The sequence below is a fragment of the Heteronotia binoei genome, chromosome 10, assembly GCF_032191835.1.
Source record: "Heteronotia binoei isolate CCM8104 ecotype False Entrance Well chromosome 10, APGP_CSIRO_Hbin_v1, whole genome shotgun sequence".
NCBI lineage: Eukaryota > Metazoa > Chordata > Lepidosauria > Squamata > Gekkonidae > Heteronotia > Heteronotia binoei.
The window spans coordinates 17681092-17696467 of NC_083232.1; the positions used below are offsets into that span (position 1 = coordinate 17681092).

Here is a 15376-nt window from a genome sequence, read left to right on the forward strand (position 1 = left end):
TTCTACAGTGATTCGGATTTGGCGCCTCGGACCCTCCTGCTTACTGGCTACAGACCTCGGACTGCCTCTGGACTTTGCCTGACCCGGCCCCAGCCGTGACAACTGGGATATTTGGTGAACCAGCTCTTCTCATATGTGGGTGTTATGTTAAAGACTCCTCTATTTTTTCTATTCTTTTTCCAGGCCCGATTCAGGGTGTTTGTTTGCTAGTAAGACATAGTAGTCTTATTGACTATCAGTTTGGTTGATGTTTTCCCCTTTATGTAGATGTCTTATTAAGTCACAGCTATGAAAATTGGAACCGTTTTTTTAGATCCATCCAGGTGCTAGCTAGCAGAGTGAATCCAATCTGTTTTGTGGTATTAATTTTAATGCAACAAACACGTTTAAATCCCATTGCCAAGTGCAAAATTAAATAGTGGTGTAAATTGTCCAGGAAAGTGGCAGGAAAGCTTTCTGTTCCATTTCTGCTACTTGGCAGTTGGTCACTGTGGAAAACAATCATGAAAATTCAAGAAAGAACTCTGGCAAGTTTTATTTTCCTTTCTGCCATTCTGAGAAGCCTTGCACCCAAAAAAGTGCTTTGCATTTAGCACTGCAGTCTGTTGATCTTAGATTTATCTTGATCCTCTGATGCTGGAGAGGCTGTAACCCAGGACTTGAATTATTGAACATGTATGAACATATGAAGCTCCCTTTATACTGAACCAGATTACTAGTCCATCAAGATTAATGCATTCTGATGTGAAATAGCTTTCCAAGCATTATTCTTCAGGCATATAAAGGACTTAACCAGCACCTGATATCTAAGCTCTTTTTATCTGGAGATGCTATTGAACCATGTCACCTTCTTTCCTTATAGCAAGAATCAGAGATGGCTCTACCATGAAGTAAGAGAAGGCAGCCTCCTTATGTTCCTCCCTTGAAGAAACAGGCCCATAGTCTGGGGTTGCCCTGGCTTGAACCCGAGTTTATTGCTGGATAAGCAGGTAGAAACTGGGGCTTGGAGTAGCTTTTACCAGCTTTGACTGGTTACGCAGTGGCATCCTTTCCTGGGCAAAAAAGATCTGGCCACTGTAGTACCTGCCCTTGTTACATCTAGACTAGATTACTTGTAATGCGCTGTACATGGGGGCACCCCTGAAAAGTGTTCGGAACTTCAGTTGGTCCAGAATGCTGCATTCAGGGTGTTGACTGCAGTGGGTCATAAGGAACACAGCATTCAAGCCTTGGTCCATCTATACTGGTTTCTATTCTTTTTCTAGGCCTGATTGAAGGTGTCGATCTTCAAAGCCCTGTATGGCTTGGGACCAGCATACCTGAAGAAGGTGTCAAACATGGGGCTCAGGGGCCGAATCAGACCCCTGGATGGCTCCTATCAGCCCTCCGAGCAACTGGCTGTCATTTGCTTCTTTCTCCCTCTCTCTTGCTTCCTTCTGCATCGCTGCTTGCTTTGCCAGGCTTGCTCATTTGCACAGGAGCTTCAGAAAAAGCCTCTATTTTCTCCATTGGCTGAAGCTCCTCCCTTGGGAGGAATGGAGGGGGTGAGGGAGAGCTTGCTTCAGAGGAAGCTCTAGCTCTTTCCTTCCTTCCCCAGGATGGGGAGGATCCTCAACCAATAGAAGGGAGAGAGGTTTGGCTCAGTAGCTCTGCTGTGTAATTTAGAAAGCCTGGATTGCATGGGAAAGATACAAAGAAAATACCTTTAAGACCAACAAGTGCCAATGTTTTAAGCATGTTTATTTAAGCTTTTAAAAAATCTTGGAGTTTGTCTGTGTCCTTTATAAAGTTTACATCTCTGCTACCTAGCATTGCATTTATGACACACATGGCCCGGCCCAGCAAAGTCTCCTTTATGCCAGATCTGGTCCTCATAACAAATAAGTTCGATACCCCTGGTTGACTCTCTTATGAATCTACCAACCAGCTGCAGTAATCTTCTGAGGCCCTGCTTCAGATGTCTCTGCCTTCTGAGATAAGGTGGGTGGCAACCTGTGAGACGGCCTGCTCAGTCATGACTCCTAAACTCCGAAATTCTGACCTCTTTTGTTGCCAGCCACTGAAGACTTCCTGTTTTGTCTGGCATTCCCTCAGTGATTCCTCTTTCCTGCTTTAACTGTTGTTTTAATGGGGTTTTGTGTGTGTGTTTTAGCTTTGGGTTTAGTGATGTGTTTTTGTTTAAATGGTTTTTAAGATGTGCTTTTTATTATGTATGTTTTTTGTCAGTTGTCTTGGTGACTTTAATGAAGGCAGGGCATTTTGTAAAGAAATAAAATAAAAATTTTAAAAAGTTAACGCAGCACTACATACTTACCAGTTTGGTGTAGTGGTTAAGTGTGCGGACTCTTATCTGGAAGAACCGAGTTTGATTCCCCACTCCACCACTTGCACCTGCTGGAATGGCCTTGGGTCAACCATAGCTCTGGCAGAGGTTGTCCTCGAAAGGGCAGATGCTGTGAGAGCCCTCTCCAGCCCCACCCACCTCACAGGGTGTCTGTTGTGGGGGAGGAAGGTAAAGGAGATTGTGAGCCGCTCTGAGACTCTTCAGAGTGGAGGGCGGGATATAAATCCAATATCTTCTTCTTACCAGGAAGCAAGGCTTTTTTGCAGCAGGAATTCCTTTACATATTAGCCCCACCCCCACCCCCGATGTAGCCAATCTTCCAAGAACTTACAGTAGGCCCTGTACTAAGAGCCCCGTAAGCTCTTGAAGGATTGGCTACATAAGAGGGGTGTGGGCTAATATGCAAAGAAGTTCCTGCTACAAAAAAGCCCTGCCAGGAAGTAAGTCCCATTGAATTCAGCAAGGATAAATGAGGCCTTCAGAATCAGGTCATGTCTTATCGTTAGCTTGCCTTTCCTCTGTGTCAGAATCACATTGCTTGGGTCTTTGTAGACTTCTGTTATTTATTGCTGCTTTGATACTATCTTTCAGAATTTTCTGGCTTTTGCATGTCTTTTGAAATGCTTTTTCTTTCTATAAAGTCTCTGACAAAGCTCCCATAAAACTTCACCAGCAAGCCATTTATGCCAGCAATTCATTCATTCTCACTCTTTGGTGAAGCTCATATTGATTCCTTGTCTTGAGGTAGACTAACATTTTTCATTATAAGACCTTGTTTTCACTGGTTTATAACATTGCCCAATTTTTGGCCGGTGCCCAAAGAACAGCACAACTAGCTCTGTGCATTCAAGAAGGAATATTTCTCCAATATCTTTCAAACAGCAGTACGCACCCCCAATGTCACTTGAGTAAACCAAAGCTGAAACTTAGAAGTAATTTGTAACAAGGCATTTAAGTTTGCAAAGAAAAGGTACTGACTGATTTCCCACTAAACTTGTGCCGTTCTCACTCTCCTCTTCTCTGCGGGGCTGCTGCTGGATTTCGCACAAACTGCTCCTGACCAGCGAGTTGCTCTGCCTCTCTTCAAGTTCCCTCCATAGCAGGCAGGATCCTCTGAAAACCGTGGAGGGAATTTGAAAAGGGGCAGGGCAACTTGCCGGCTCATGGCAGCTTGTGCAAAATCCAGCAGCAGCCCTGAAGGGAAACGAAGCAACGAGACCGAAACAAGGTGAGTGGGAAATCAGTCACTGTAAATCTTATTGCCAGCATCCAGACCCCTAAAGCAGCCCCTTACACCCTGGACTTTGTTTTCTTTCTGCTTAAGACTTCCACTTTTGAAAAATTAAATGACAGTCCTTTTGGAGAACAAATTTGGAATTTACTGGTACATTTAAGACCAACAAAGTTCCTCAGACATACTGAAATTGAAACAGAATCTTACCTATCTTACATATAGTGGGTGTGTAGTAAATTAGCATAGGGAATAATGAAGATGTTTTTAACAGATTAAAAGAACAATAAGTTTAGTTATATGGCTATCACCTGTTAGGCTTCAACTAGGGGGGAACAACATCACAAGGATATAAATGTCGGGATTGGAGATTGATGTGTCCTTGATGGAGAGTCTGTCCTTAGGTGTCTTAATTATAAAGAGTAATAAATTGAGTCTGTTGTCATGCTCCAAATACTAGCTAGGCCATCCCTGCTGAGCTTCCTAGATCTGTATTCATCACGTAAGTTTTAAGTTTCAAACTTCATAACTAATCTATTTTGACCACAACACTGGTTTCAGCATATTTTTGCCACTAGTACATATTCATTAGAACCTTTAATAGATAAGTGGTATATCACAGTGTAGAAGAAAGTCTATTATAGCTCTCATATAGAAAACGAAATATTTGAAATACTACATTTTGAACAGATTAATTCTAGTTCATTACTGTAAGAGCCTTGTGGCCCAGACTGATAAGCTGCAGCATGGCAGTCCAAGCTCTGCTCACGACCTGAGTTCGATCCCAGCAGAAGCTGGGTTCAGGTAGCTGGCTCAAGGTTGACTCAGCCTTCCATCCTTCCAAGGTCAGTAAAATGAATACCCAGGTTTGGAAAACTGTGATAGTTCCATGAGTCCTTTCACTCTGTCCTTCATTCCCTCTTCCCGCCCACTCTGTCTTCCACTCGCACTTGTACACCAATTCTTTATTTCCTGTTCAGCCCAAGCCATAGTTTGCCATGGTATCCAAACAAAACAAGCTATATTTTCTGCCAGCTGGTAATTGTCTCCAGATCAGAAGTCATGGTTTGAAGACTGTCTGCATAACATTATTTGGAGTCAGCTAGCTAACTGTAATTTGCCTAGTTTCAATGTCACAAAAAACAAACAAACCTGTGGCTGAAATAAAAAACAGAAATAGAGGTGGTATTTGGTAGGCTCATCTGGAAGAGAGGAGGGCAGTGCGTGAGACCACAGCGTGTTTCTGATCTTCTGGACCCTGGTTTAGAGATCATCTAATGTGACATCTGAATCAAGCCTGTATGGTAATGTACCGTTCCTACTGTGCTCATACAAGATACCCTGTCAAATAGATCTGGAGCTTGATAGCATACAGGTAGTTCCCGCTTTTGACTGTTGATCTCTTTAGAGAAGTTTTACTGCTACTAATTCTAGAAAGACTGGAACTGTGTAACCTTAAATATTAATGTTTATTTTGTCACAAGCAAACATGAGTCAAAGCTCATTTTCTTCTCATGAAATGGTCATCAAAGCAGACAGGTTGACACACGCAAGTAAAGAAACAGACCTTTTTTTTTTTAATTTTGCACAAAGTGACATAACAAGATAAAGCAATGCAAGAGATAGCAGAAGTTGTATGCTACATAAAACACAAATTCTATGATTCTGTGACTCTAGTGTGGAAAATCACTTTGGAGACAGGGCTGAACCAGAATTAAAGGTCCATGTCTCCCTCCCTCCCTCTCTCCCCCCCTCTCCCACATCTGATGTTCATGTCTTGCAGCTCTCAAGCATCTGATGTTATTCTATATGGTTTTTATGTTAAGCAAGTTTGGCCACCCCAGTATAGATGTTCAAATAAAGTGTCTGGGGAGAGGGACCATGCCTGCGCTGTAATTATGTGACTCGGAAAGAAGCTTGGGTAAAGGATAAGGGACTGTAGACTATGCTACTAGTTTCAGTTTGTACTATCTGTTGCTGCAAGTAAGTTTCTCCTACTTATGTAATTTTTGCATTCATTTATTGTGTCATGTTAATACTTATGCTTTGCTTCACCTCTGTTCGCATCCAGATTTCTACAAATTGAAACATACTGCACAGTCTATTGGATGCTCCGCCTTGACTGTACTGACTTATTCCGTATAATTTTCCTTGTGTCCCAGTGAGAAAGGTGGACTGTAAACAATACAAAACAAACAAAATGCCTCACATAATGCACTTCTGTCGGTGGAAATAGGGCTACATGGCGCTTTTTTGAATGCGGCTCTATCCCCTTGCATGTGACTGTGCTTTACACAGTCTTTAGTTAGCTAGAAAACAGGGCTGGACATATGAAGGTGTCTTCTGCTAAGGCAGGTTGATTCACCTAGCTCAGCGTTGTCTTGGGCCAAGCTCCTTCTAACTGGAGATTTATTTGTTTTATACATTTGTATCCTGCTTTACCACCTCAGGCTCAAGGCAACCAGGAAAGCACCAAGCACTGCAAGAAAACAAAGGCAACAAAAGTATTCAGCACCAAGATAAAAATGGTACAATGCTTTCTATGGGTGGCTGCCCACTTTAAACAGGACACTGTGTGAATGCAAAATTCCCAGTGTGAGTTCTTTTGCCTGGCTGCCTCACATTTAAATCAGGTGCAGATACCGGAGACAAGGGAAGTTTCCTGGGTCTGAATGGAGATACAGGTTCTCAAGATCTGGCCCTTCTATAGCCTGGCTAAAATATCTGGCTGTTGGAAGCTCAAAGTGAGTGATTGCCAAGGGTTATAATTCTGTAATTGCCGTTGGCTGCTTCTGTGCTTTCCCTGAAACACTCAGTACTTGGCAGCGTCTGAGAAAGGAAATCTGAGGTAGATGGACCATTGGTCTGAATTTCCATGGCAGGTCCCACTCTTTAATTAAATGATTAACATGCTACCAGTTCCAGATGAGCCATCTAGTTGCAGTGCACTGTTGGACAGTGAATGAGGCATGGAATTGCAAAATAAGGAGAAGATCTTAGGTTCATGGGGGAAATAAGAACAACTGCAGCTGTGCGCTGCCTTCCATAGCCTTTGCTTTACTAATAACATGATTGCTATTTAAAAGTGCATGCAGAGGTTAATTTGGGCTGTAGCTATAAAGGCGAGTGTCACTCTCATAAGCTTTTATTCACAGATTGTCGTACAACATTTACTATAATGGTTAAATCTGAGGTGCTTTCTGCAGGGCTGAAAAATATGGTTCTGTGCACGTGAGCAGAGAGATAGCATTTTATTTCTGATGGGGTTGCTCATACTATCAGTATGCCTTTGCTTCTCCATTCTTAATCTTCTGAGGGTTCCGGCACCCTTAATTTCTACCTATTAAGAGGGAACTGATTTGAAGAAGTTTTGAGGAGGGACTGGGGCTCAGTGGAAGAGTCTCTGCTTTGCATGCAGGAATCCCAGCGGTTTGATCCCAGATTAACAGTTAAGCCAAGTAGGCACTGGCCTATGGACCCCCACACCTTTAAGGACCCCGGGCCGACTCCCTCCCAGTTTCCCCCCTGCTTGCAGCCCTTTCATCCTGCACACACAGCCAGCAACTGAGCTGCTCTTTGCCCAACTTGCCTGGTGTGGCTGCTGCTGGTGTCATCGCCAAGTTTGCCTCTCTCTGCCTCTGCCCCACAGCTTTGTCCAAAGGGCTTTTTAGAAGGGGCCTGCAGGCTGCAGTGGGGGCCACGGGTGGCAGGGCAGGTGCTCTAACTCTGAGATAATTTGTGCCCCCCCCCCAAATTTTGACTGCCTAGGGGCCTCCACAGGGTGTAATCTGGTCCTGGGCATTTCCAGGTTTTTTTCCCCCTTTCAAAAAAGAACAGGTAATACTAATAGGGTAATTTGAAAGACCTCTATCTGAGCCCCTGGAAAACCGTTGCCAGTCTGAATAGACAGTACTGCTCTTGATGGGCCATTAGTCTGATACTATATAAGCAGGCTTCATGTGAGTTTCAAGAATGATTTGCACAAGTGAGTCCATAGCTGAAGTGTGAGTTCCTCCCCCACAAAGACCCATTGTCTCTTTATTGTCTTGGAGATCTCAGCTTCACAAAAGTATTTGATTTTACTAATACACATTTTATTGCATGCAGTTTTATATCCATAGAGAATCCTGCACAAATTCTGGATAGCTGCGGCAAAGTTTCTCAACGCCAGCTTGCTCTGTTCAGCTTTTGCAGCTCTATCTTATTACTTGGTCTGTATCTCCATTGCCTCAACTGTCTTGCCTTCTCTATTGCAGCTATTAATTTCCCACCCTCTATTCTTGCTTTGATCATTGAATATAGATTGCTTTATATGTCAGGTGCGAGCCAGCTTGGTGTAGTGATTAGAATATCAGAATAGGATCTGGGAGATCACCCTGCCGTGGAGGCTTGCTGGGTGACCTTGGAATAATGACTCTCTCTCTCTCTCAGCCTAACTTGGCTCACAAGGTTGTTATGAGGATAAAATGGAGTACAAACTTGCTTCACTTAAGAGCCACATAGAATAAATGTCAGATGTTTGAGAGCCACAAGACAGAAACGTAAATAGATGGTAGGAGGGAGGTAGAGGTAGAAAGAAATCAACTTTAAATGAATTCTCCAAGCTGCCAGCTGGCTTGGCTTGGAAAAGTGATTAGGAGAGAGAAGTGCCTTCTCCAAGTCAGTCAACAGGGCAGGGGGGAGGGCTTCTAGAGCCAAACAGTATGTGTGAAAGCGCCACAGTTTGGCCACCCCTGGAGCAGAGGATCTACTTTGGATCTCCATTTGGGAGAAAGGTAGGGTTCCCATTCCCCAGGCAGGGGCAGGGGATCCCCTGCTTTTTGGGGTTTCATCCTGCCCCCAAATAGCAATGTCGGACAGGAACATCCCTGATGTGATGACATCATGTGGAAGTGACACCATCATGTCAAGGATGGTGCATTGTGAGGCTTTGGTTTTTGGCCAAAACTCTCTGGTTTACCATAGAGTTTTGCCCTCAAACCAGAGCATTTCAGTGTAACATTACTATTTGTGTCATGGAGACCTAGCAACCCTAGAGAAAAGTGGGGCATAAATAACTTTTTTCAAAGTTCTGTAGTCTGGCTGGTGTGTATGTTTCCTTTTCTGTGGCTATCGGATTTTTTTCTTTAAACGTTTTATTCTTCAAGCTGTTTCTCTTATATAATGATTTTAAGCTGCTTCAAGAGCTAGAAGTGCAGGATACACCTTGCAGAAAGCCTGTTCGGGTGGATACTGTTTTTGTTTCTGTATGTACAGCTCCTAGCATAATTATTAACTCAGAGCAATTGTGGAGGGTTTTTTTTTTTTAGTTCATCTGTCTCTTATGAGCACTTAAAGGCCATCTTCCACTGCTTCTAATTTCATGCTGCAGAAATCAGGAGGGGGCATTGTACGGTTGTTAATATTTTGCAGAAGAGGAAGGGAATCACATGGGAAGAACCCACATGATCCCAATCTGGCCCTTTCGAAGATGAGATGTGAACTGAAGTTGCTTTATAGAAGAAGCGCTGCAATATCCAACTATCTGTGCCCTTGTAGGGGAATCACCCTTTGCTTATGTGTAAGAATACAGCATCATGGGGAAAGAAACATTTGTTTTCTTGGATCCTTCAAAAACTGAGTATTTAATGTTACTGAATCTGTCTCTGTCCCTGTTGTTTTCAAAGATGTGAGTTTGGGCCTTCTTTTTGCCTATGGTGGATGTTTTGTGGTCACACTTGATTTTCCATTAGGTTATTTTAAGGGGGGGATCCCTTATTGCCCCCTCCTTTGATTTTCATATTGTTTCTTGATTTTTCTTCTGATCTCCAGCGCAGAGGAGATGCTGGAGTGTATTGCTTTGCTGGTTGCCTGGGAAGTAGCAAAAGAATTTATGCATTTGAGTTTAGCATACAGGACAGATTGGCAATAATTCTGCACCAGATTTCAGTGGACCAAGCATGAATCTGTCTCTTGGGCCACTAATCTTGGGGAAATGTATATTGGTTTACATTTACGTGACAAGAACCTTGAGATAGGATGCCTAACTTAAGGCAAAGACTTTTTAGTTCTGAGAAGGATGGCTTTGCTTTCTCACTTTCTTCTAATTAAATGTCAGGATCAGAATCGTGAAGATCAAAATGATGGTTCTTTGCTTTCAACCTCAGTCAGGGAGGAAGCCATGGCCTGCAGAGTCCCTTTCCCCCAGGAGCTCCGGCCTTCCCCTTTCATCTAAAATGTTATGGCTTTCCAGCACCTGCTTTGAAGACCGGAGCTAAAGACAAGCAGATTAGAAACTCTTTGGAGTGCAGAGGAAAATGCTCTGTTATTAGGTAGCTCATCTTGTTTTGTGCCTTTATTTTAATATAGAGAAAGAAATATTGCAGTGATTGGTAAAAAAGAAGGCTCCAAGCAACTGTAAAGATACTGCCATTAAAAATGCACAGGAAAATCATGTTGGCAAGAATTGTTTCTTCAATCAGATCGTATTCTCCAGAGGCAATGGTTAGTTGGGAGGGGTGGGGGGGGGGAAAGTAAACTTGAAAGTAATCCGACCCAAGAAGCCAACTTGTTACCAAACCCCAAATAGAAAATTGAAGGGCATTTATAATAGGGCATCTTGACATCTCTGGCCTCTTTTCTCCTCTCTGGATGACTCCTGACTTGTTTTTGTGTTTTAAAAAAACCACCACAAACATCTGTTGCTATGGAAACCAGCATCCCGATCTTTAGGGAGCGCAGGCACCTTTGCTCCGAGTCATCTCGTTGGCTGCGCAATAGAGGACCAGCCGCCCGCCAAGTCTTCCTGCGCGCTTGGCCCATTCATCAGAGAGCGTGGGCTGGGCACGCAGGTTAGCGGTGCAGAAAGCTGGCGCGTCCCGCCAGTTCTGTGGTCCCCGGCCGAGTTAGATCCGGGCCGAGGTGGAGGAGGCGACCCTTCCTCTTCCTGCCCCCCTAAGTCTTCCCCCGCGGGCTTTGGGCCGCCCGGGCCCCTACCTAATGTTTTGTTTTTTCCGGGCTTGCTCTGGGAGAAACACTTTGCGCCTGTTTCCACAAAGGGGCGCTGAAGCACGTTTTAATGCAGCAAAATGAATTAAGAGCAAAATATTACGAGACAATTTGGTTGATTAAACAAGCAAAAGGGGGGGGGGAGAGAAGAGAGGAAAGGAAAGGAAGGCGAGAGAAGAGGGGGAGAAGGACTCTGGGCGACGGACCCCCAGCCCGTTATTGCCCCCCACCCAGACGCTGCGCGGCTCATGCCCGGAGGGGAAAGGAGCAAAACCGATTTGGGTTTGCTGGAGCTCAAAGGACTGGAATTGCCCCGGGAGGAAGCCACCAGCGCGCCCGGCGCCGCACGAGCAGTTTTTGCGCGGGACTGGGGCTGCAGCCTCCATCTCGCCTCCCCACAATAGCTGAGCCTGCTTTCTTGTCACCCCCCCCCCCCACGCAATCCCTGCTAATGGTGTCTTTCTGGTTCTCCAAGGAACCCCCAAATCCTTCAACCCCCCAAAGGGAAACAAAACAGAGAAAGCAACTCTCCCCCCCCCTCCCCAATCCGGTCTTCCTCCCGCCTTCCTATGATGAGCAACGTGCTTGGAATGAGGTTTCCCATCTCGGCATTTCTCTCTCCCCCCCCTCACCCCCCCCCCCCCGCATCTTTATTGCACACATAACGCGCTGTCTGCGCGCACACTAATCTCTCTCTCTCTCTCTCTCTTTCTGGCACACTGCTGGCATGCGACCTCGGCGACGGCTGCTCGGTAGCCCGGGAAGGCATCGGGCGAAGGGCGAATGAGCCCCCCCCCTTTCCCTCCACGCCCCCGTTTCATACCGACCCTGCCGGGCGCCGCCATCTGGGGAGAGTCCCCCCCCCAGGGGGGCCGGAAGGCGCTGGATCTGCTCTGGATGGTACAACATCAAGGGCGGGGGGGCAGCTCGGCTTGTGTTTGGGGAGATTCCCCCCCCCCCCTTTCCTTCACCGCTGTCGAAGCAAGAGCGAGAGAAAAGGCGCTTCTTCTTCCCTAGCTGCGCCTAGAGGTTCTCGAGGAGGGCTTGACTTGTAGCAGGCGGCGAGAGCCGAGGGGGGAGAAAGAAGGAAGAGGCGCCGGAGTGCAAGCGGCGAGCCCCCCGCCCTTAAACCGCGACGGTCTCTCTTGCTGCTTTCTTTCCCCAAGCGCCGGCAAGCCCCCTGCCCGCCCCGCCGCCCTGGATCGGCTGCATGGCTTCCCTGTACCAGCGCTTCAGCGGGAAGATCAACACCTCCCGGTCTTTCCCCGCCGCCCCCGAAGCCAGCCATCTGCTGGGGCCCCAAGGCGCCGAGGAGGACCCGGCCGGCGGGGCGAAAGGCTCGCGTCCATCGCAAGGCGACAACTCCCGGCCCCGCTTCCAGTACCAGGCGAGGCGGACTGACGGCGAGGAGGAAGATGTAAGCCGGCCCGGGGTGCGGGGGGGGGGGGTTGGGGAGGGCTGGGGGGGAGATGAGACGTTGCCGCCTGCTCCCCGGCGCCTCACTCGCCTGCCTGCCTGCCTGCCTGCCTTCTCGGGCTCTCCTGGGGTCTGCCCCACTGCTCGGGGGCTGCTTATGCTTCCTGCCCCCCCCCCCCCCCGCAATCCTCGCGGGGCGCGTCTGTGCTCCAGGCTGCCGAAGTGGCCGTGCGCCTGGGTGGGAGAGAGGCAGATGCCGAAAGCTCAGTGGCCTTGGTCTCTCTTTGCAGTTCCTGAGCCCCCTCTGAGGCTGGGTCTTTCTTGCAAAGTGGGAGTGTGAGAAAGGCAGAAGGAGATTTGCCTTGAGCTCGCTTTCTCCCCGGCCTGTTCACAAGCTCCCAGTCCCCACAGCCTTTTCTGTCCCAGTGTTTACCTTTTGACTGGGCCGGTGAGGGAGGGGGGGGGGAGCTCAAACGTAAACTCCGTCTGTCAGGTTGGCTGCTACCCAGCCACACACATCACTCAGTGGTGAGTCCCATGGAGCCCACTTCATGTGTTTAGGGGGGCAGTTCAGGGTAGGAAGGAACCTCTGGCTGGGGATAAGTCCCACTGAACTCGGTTTCACCTAGACAAGCAGAAGGATTGAAGTGTCAAAGTGGGTGGATCGTTTGGAAAGGAACTTTTTCCTTCCAGGCGATCAGTTTTATACTTGATCAAACCTCATCCCTTCATCTCCTCTTTCTGTTTGAAGAAAAAGAAACTGTCAAGAAATAAAGGGCAAAAACAACACAACAACCTAAACAGCTATACTAAGCTTTCAGAAGGTGTAAACTTGAGCAAACACGTTTTAAATCGTGCCCCCCCCCTATCATTCCTTCCTTTCTACTGTTGGGAGTAGAGATTTCAAAGGGTTTGTATTTGCATATTGCCTTAGTAACCAGTGACTCATCCAGGGCATTTGCTGGCTGCAGAAGCAGATGACAGCAAGAAGAAAAGTTCCAGTCCTTTTGGACTGATGAGTCCTTGCAGTCCTTTTAATGGGAAGTGGAGAGTTAGAGGGGGGTAGTCTGGTTGATGGCCATGGCAAGGTTTCGTTGGTGTTATTGCAAGGTTTTGTTAGTTTTATTTGGGTTGTGCTTCTCTAAAGCAGTCTCCTAGCATTTCTTTTGTTTCTGAAATGCATATTTCCAGTTTTAAAAAGGGACGGGAGGGGGAATGTCAGAATGACTTTAAATGACTAAGTCCCATTCACTTCATCACAAAGAATATGTATTGCTCAGGACTGTTTTTCTCCTCTAAAATTACCCATCAGAGCAGCAGCTGTGCTCAGCCTCAATTATAGAAGTCACTAGTAATTATCACAAACTGGTGATTGCTAGGAACTCAAGGAAAGGAGTACGGGAAGAGAATTGCTTTCTGTTTCACTTGCTTGCAAAGAGAGGCGTTGCAAATAAGTCATGGGGTTTTCTTTTCTCTGTGCTTATTTCTTGGTGGAAGGAATGTTTTGTGGGAGGTGACTTAGGAGGGTCTTTTTTGCTTACAAGGAGACAAGCATCCCTTAAAAGAGGATATATTGCTAAGATCAAATATGAGGCGGCCAAGAGGAAGCAGCCATTGCCTTTAAAATGAGGGACAGCCTCATTAAGGTTTTACAGAAACGAAATGAATGGAGTGGAGGAAAAGATAAATTGAATTCACTGAAGATTGTAGAATACTTAGTTTGAAAAGTGGGAGTATTGTTTTGACGGTCCAGACTACTCCAGGCCTTGCCCACTAGATGGCAGTCTGAGAAAGCAAATTTTTAAAAATAAATCTTTTTCTGTTGGATTCTTTAAAAATGTGTAGCTTGGAACTCTCTCTCTCCCCCCCCCCTCCCCATTTTCTGATGGTTAAAAATCTGGCATTGCAAAACAAGCTAAATTTCACATGTGCAAGTGATTTTTGTTGACAATTCTTAAAAGTAACGTAGATGTATAAGATAGAAAGAACAGTTTGCAAAACAAGCTTTCTTCTCCCCCTCCTCACACACTCAAGCATCTGTCCTGTTACTTCCTTCCTTATGTTCTACTACACTGTAAGCAGTACAGGCTTTTTATTTTTTTTGGTTTGAATATGGCTTATCTCAGGGTTGGAACTGACAAGAAGAGTTTAACTCCCTCTTTCCCATCCTAAGGCAATATGCAAATGTTAACTCCCTCTTTTCCATCTCCTCCCAGCCTTTCTCGGTCTGATTTTTACACTAATTCATGAATAAATAACTGGCTTAGAAAGTATTAACGCTCAAGAGCTCAGAGGCAAGCTTTCAAAAGTGTGTACCGATAACATTGTATTTACCACAACCTTTAGATAATCTATTTAGATAAATGGAAGCTGTCTAGAAAGCATGACAGTGACTTGTAGCTCTGTGACAAGGATGGGGTTGATGCAAAGACAAAAATGAAACTGAGATATATGTGCCATGCTGTAGAAATCCTGGGTGATCCTGCCTTTCATCTGCAGCTCTGAAGGTTGGTGTCTGCAGGAGCTGTCTCTGGTGCTGAAACGTTTCCAGGTCAGCCAGTCAAGTTATCATGTTGGCTGGAAGGCTTTTTGGGCCATATAAAGGGAACTGGCAGTTTCATTGGCCTTCTGTGACTAGCTGTCAACTAGTGAAGTGTGTTTAGCTATGGACCAAGGCAGAATTCTTGACCTTGGTAACTGGTTAAAAAAAATCACAAAGAACAAAACAAAGTTTCTCTCCTCTTTCTTGTAAGTCTTATTGTGAATGAAAGCTGTGCTAGTATATAACCTCTTTGCAGGACAGATTAATGTAGGTCCCATCTTATAGTTCCTCTGGGGCAAGAAATGGTTATGCAAGAATGGGGACAAAAATGATTAAATGAAATGCACATATGTGACTTCTGGACAGATTTATGCCAAATCCACTTTGCTACAGTAGCTAGAAATACTTCTAAATCCTGCTAATGCTGTATGTGGTTATGCTTGATAACTGCTGCTCGCCTGATGATTGCGTTATAAAGCCCTTTCTGGAAGGATTAGTTTTCTAATATAAATTTCATATTAAAAGCTAAACCTGAGCAAGGGAGCATTTGCCTTTAATTTGAACATCCATAAAGAAAAAAAAGGTGATTGAGCATACAGTTAATGCATCCAGTTCTTGGAGTCTCCAGTTAAAAGATCTCAGGATTGCTAGAAGAGCAACCTGATAGAAAAGAAATTTTTAACTTTGTAGCTCAATATAAATGAATGGATGTCTAGGGAAAAATAGGGGAGAGGGGTTATCCTATACACGTAGGAAGTTCTGGAACTATGAGGTCTGAATTTTTAGAATCCAATCGTTTTTATATTTTCTAGTGATATTAATCTCATAGTGTTTAACTTTAGAAATTCTTTTCTCT

General features: G+C 45.4%; 1 protein-coding gene across 1 annotated transcript in view; it reads left to right on the plus strand.

The window, feature by feature from the left end:
• Positions 1 to 11748: 11748 nt before the first annotated feature.
• The window catches only part of DPP6 (dipeptidyl peptidase like 6), a 697605-nt gene continuing 693977 nt past the window's right edge, over positions 11749 to 15376 (plus strand). Inside the window, exon 1 of the mRNA XM_060248043.1 lies at positions 11749 to 11979. Coding sequence (XP_060104026.1) covers positions 11773 to 11979 — 207 coding nt within the window. The 5' untranslated portion in view covers positions 11749 to 11772. The remainder of the gene's footprint in view (positions 11980 to 15376) is intronic.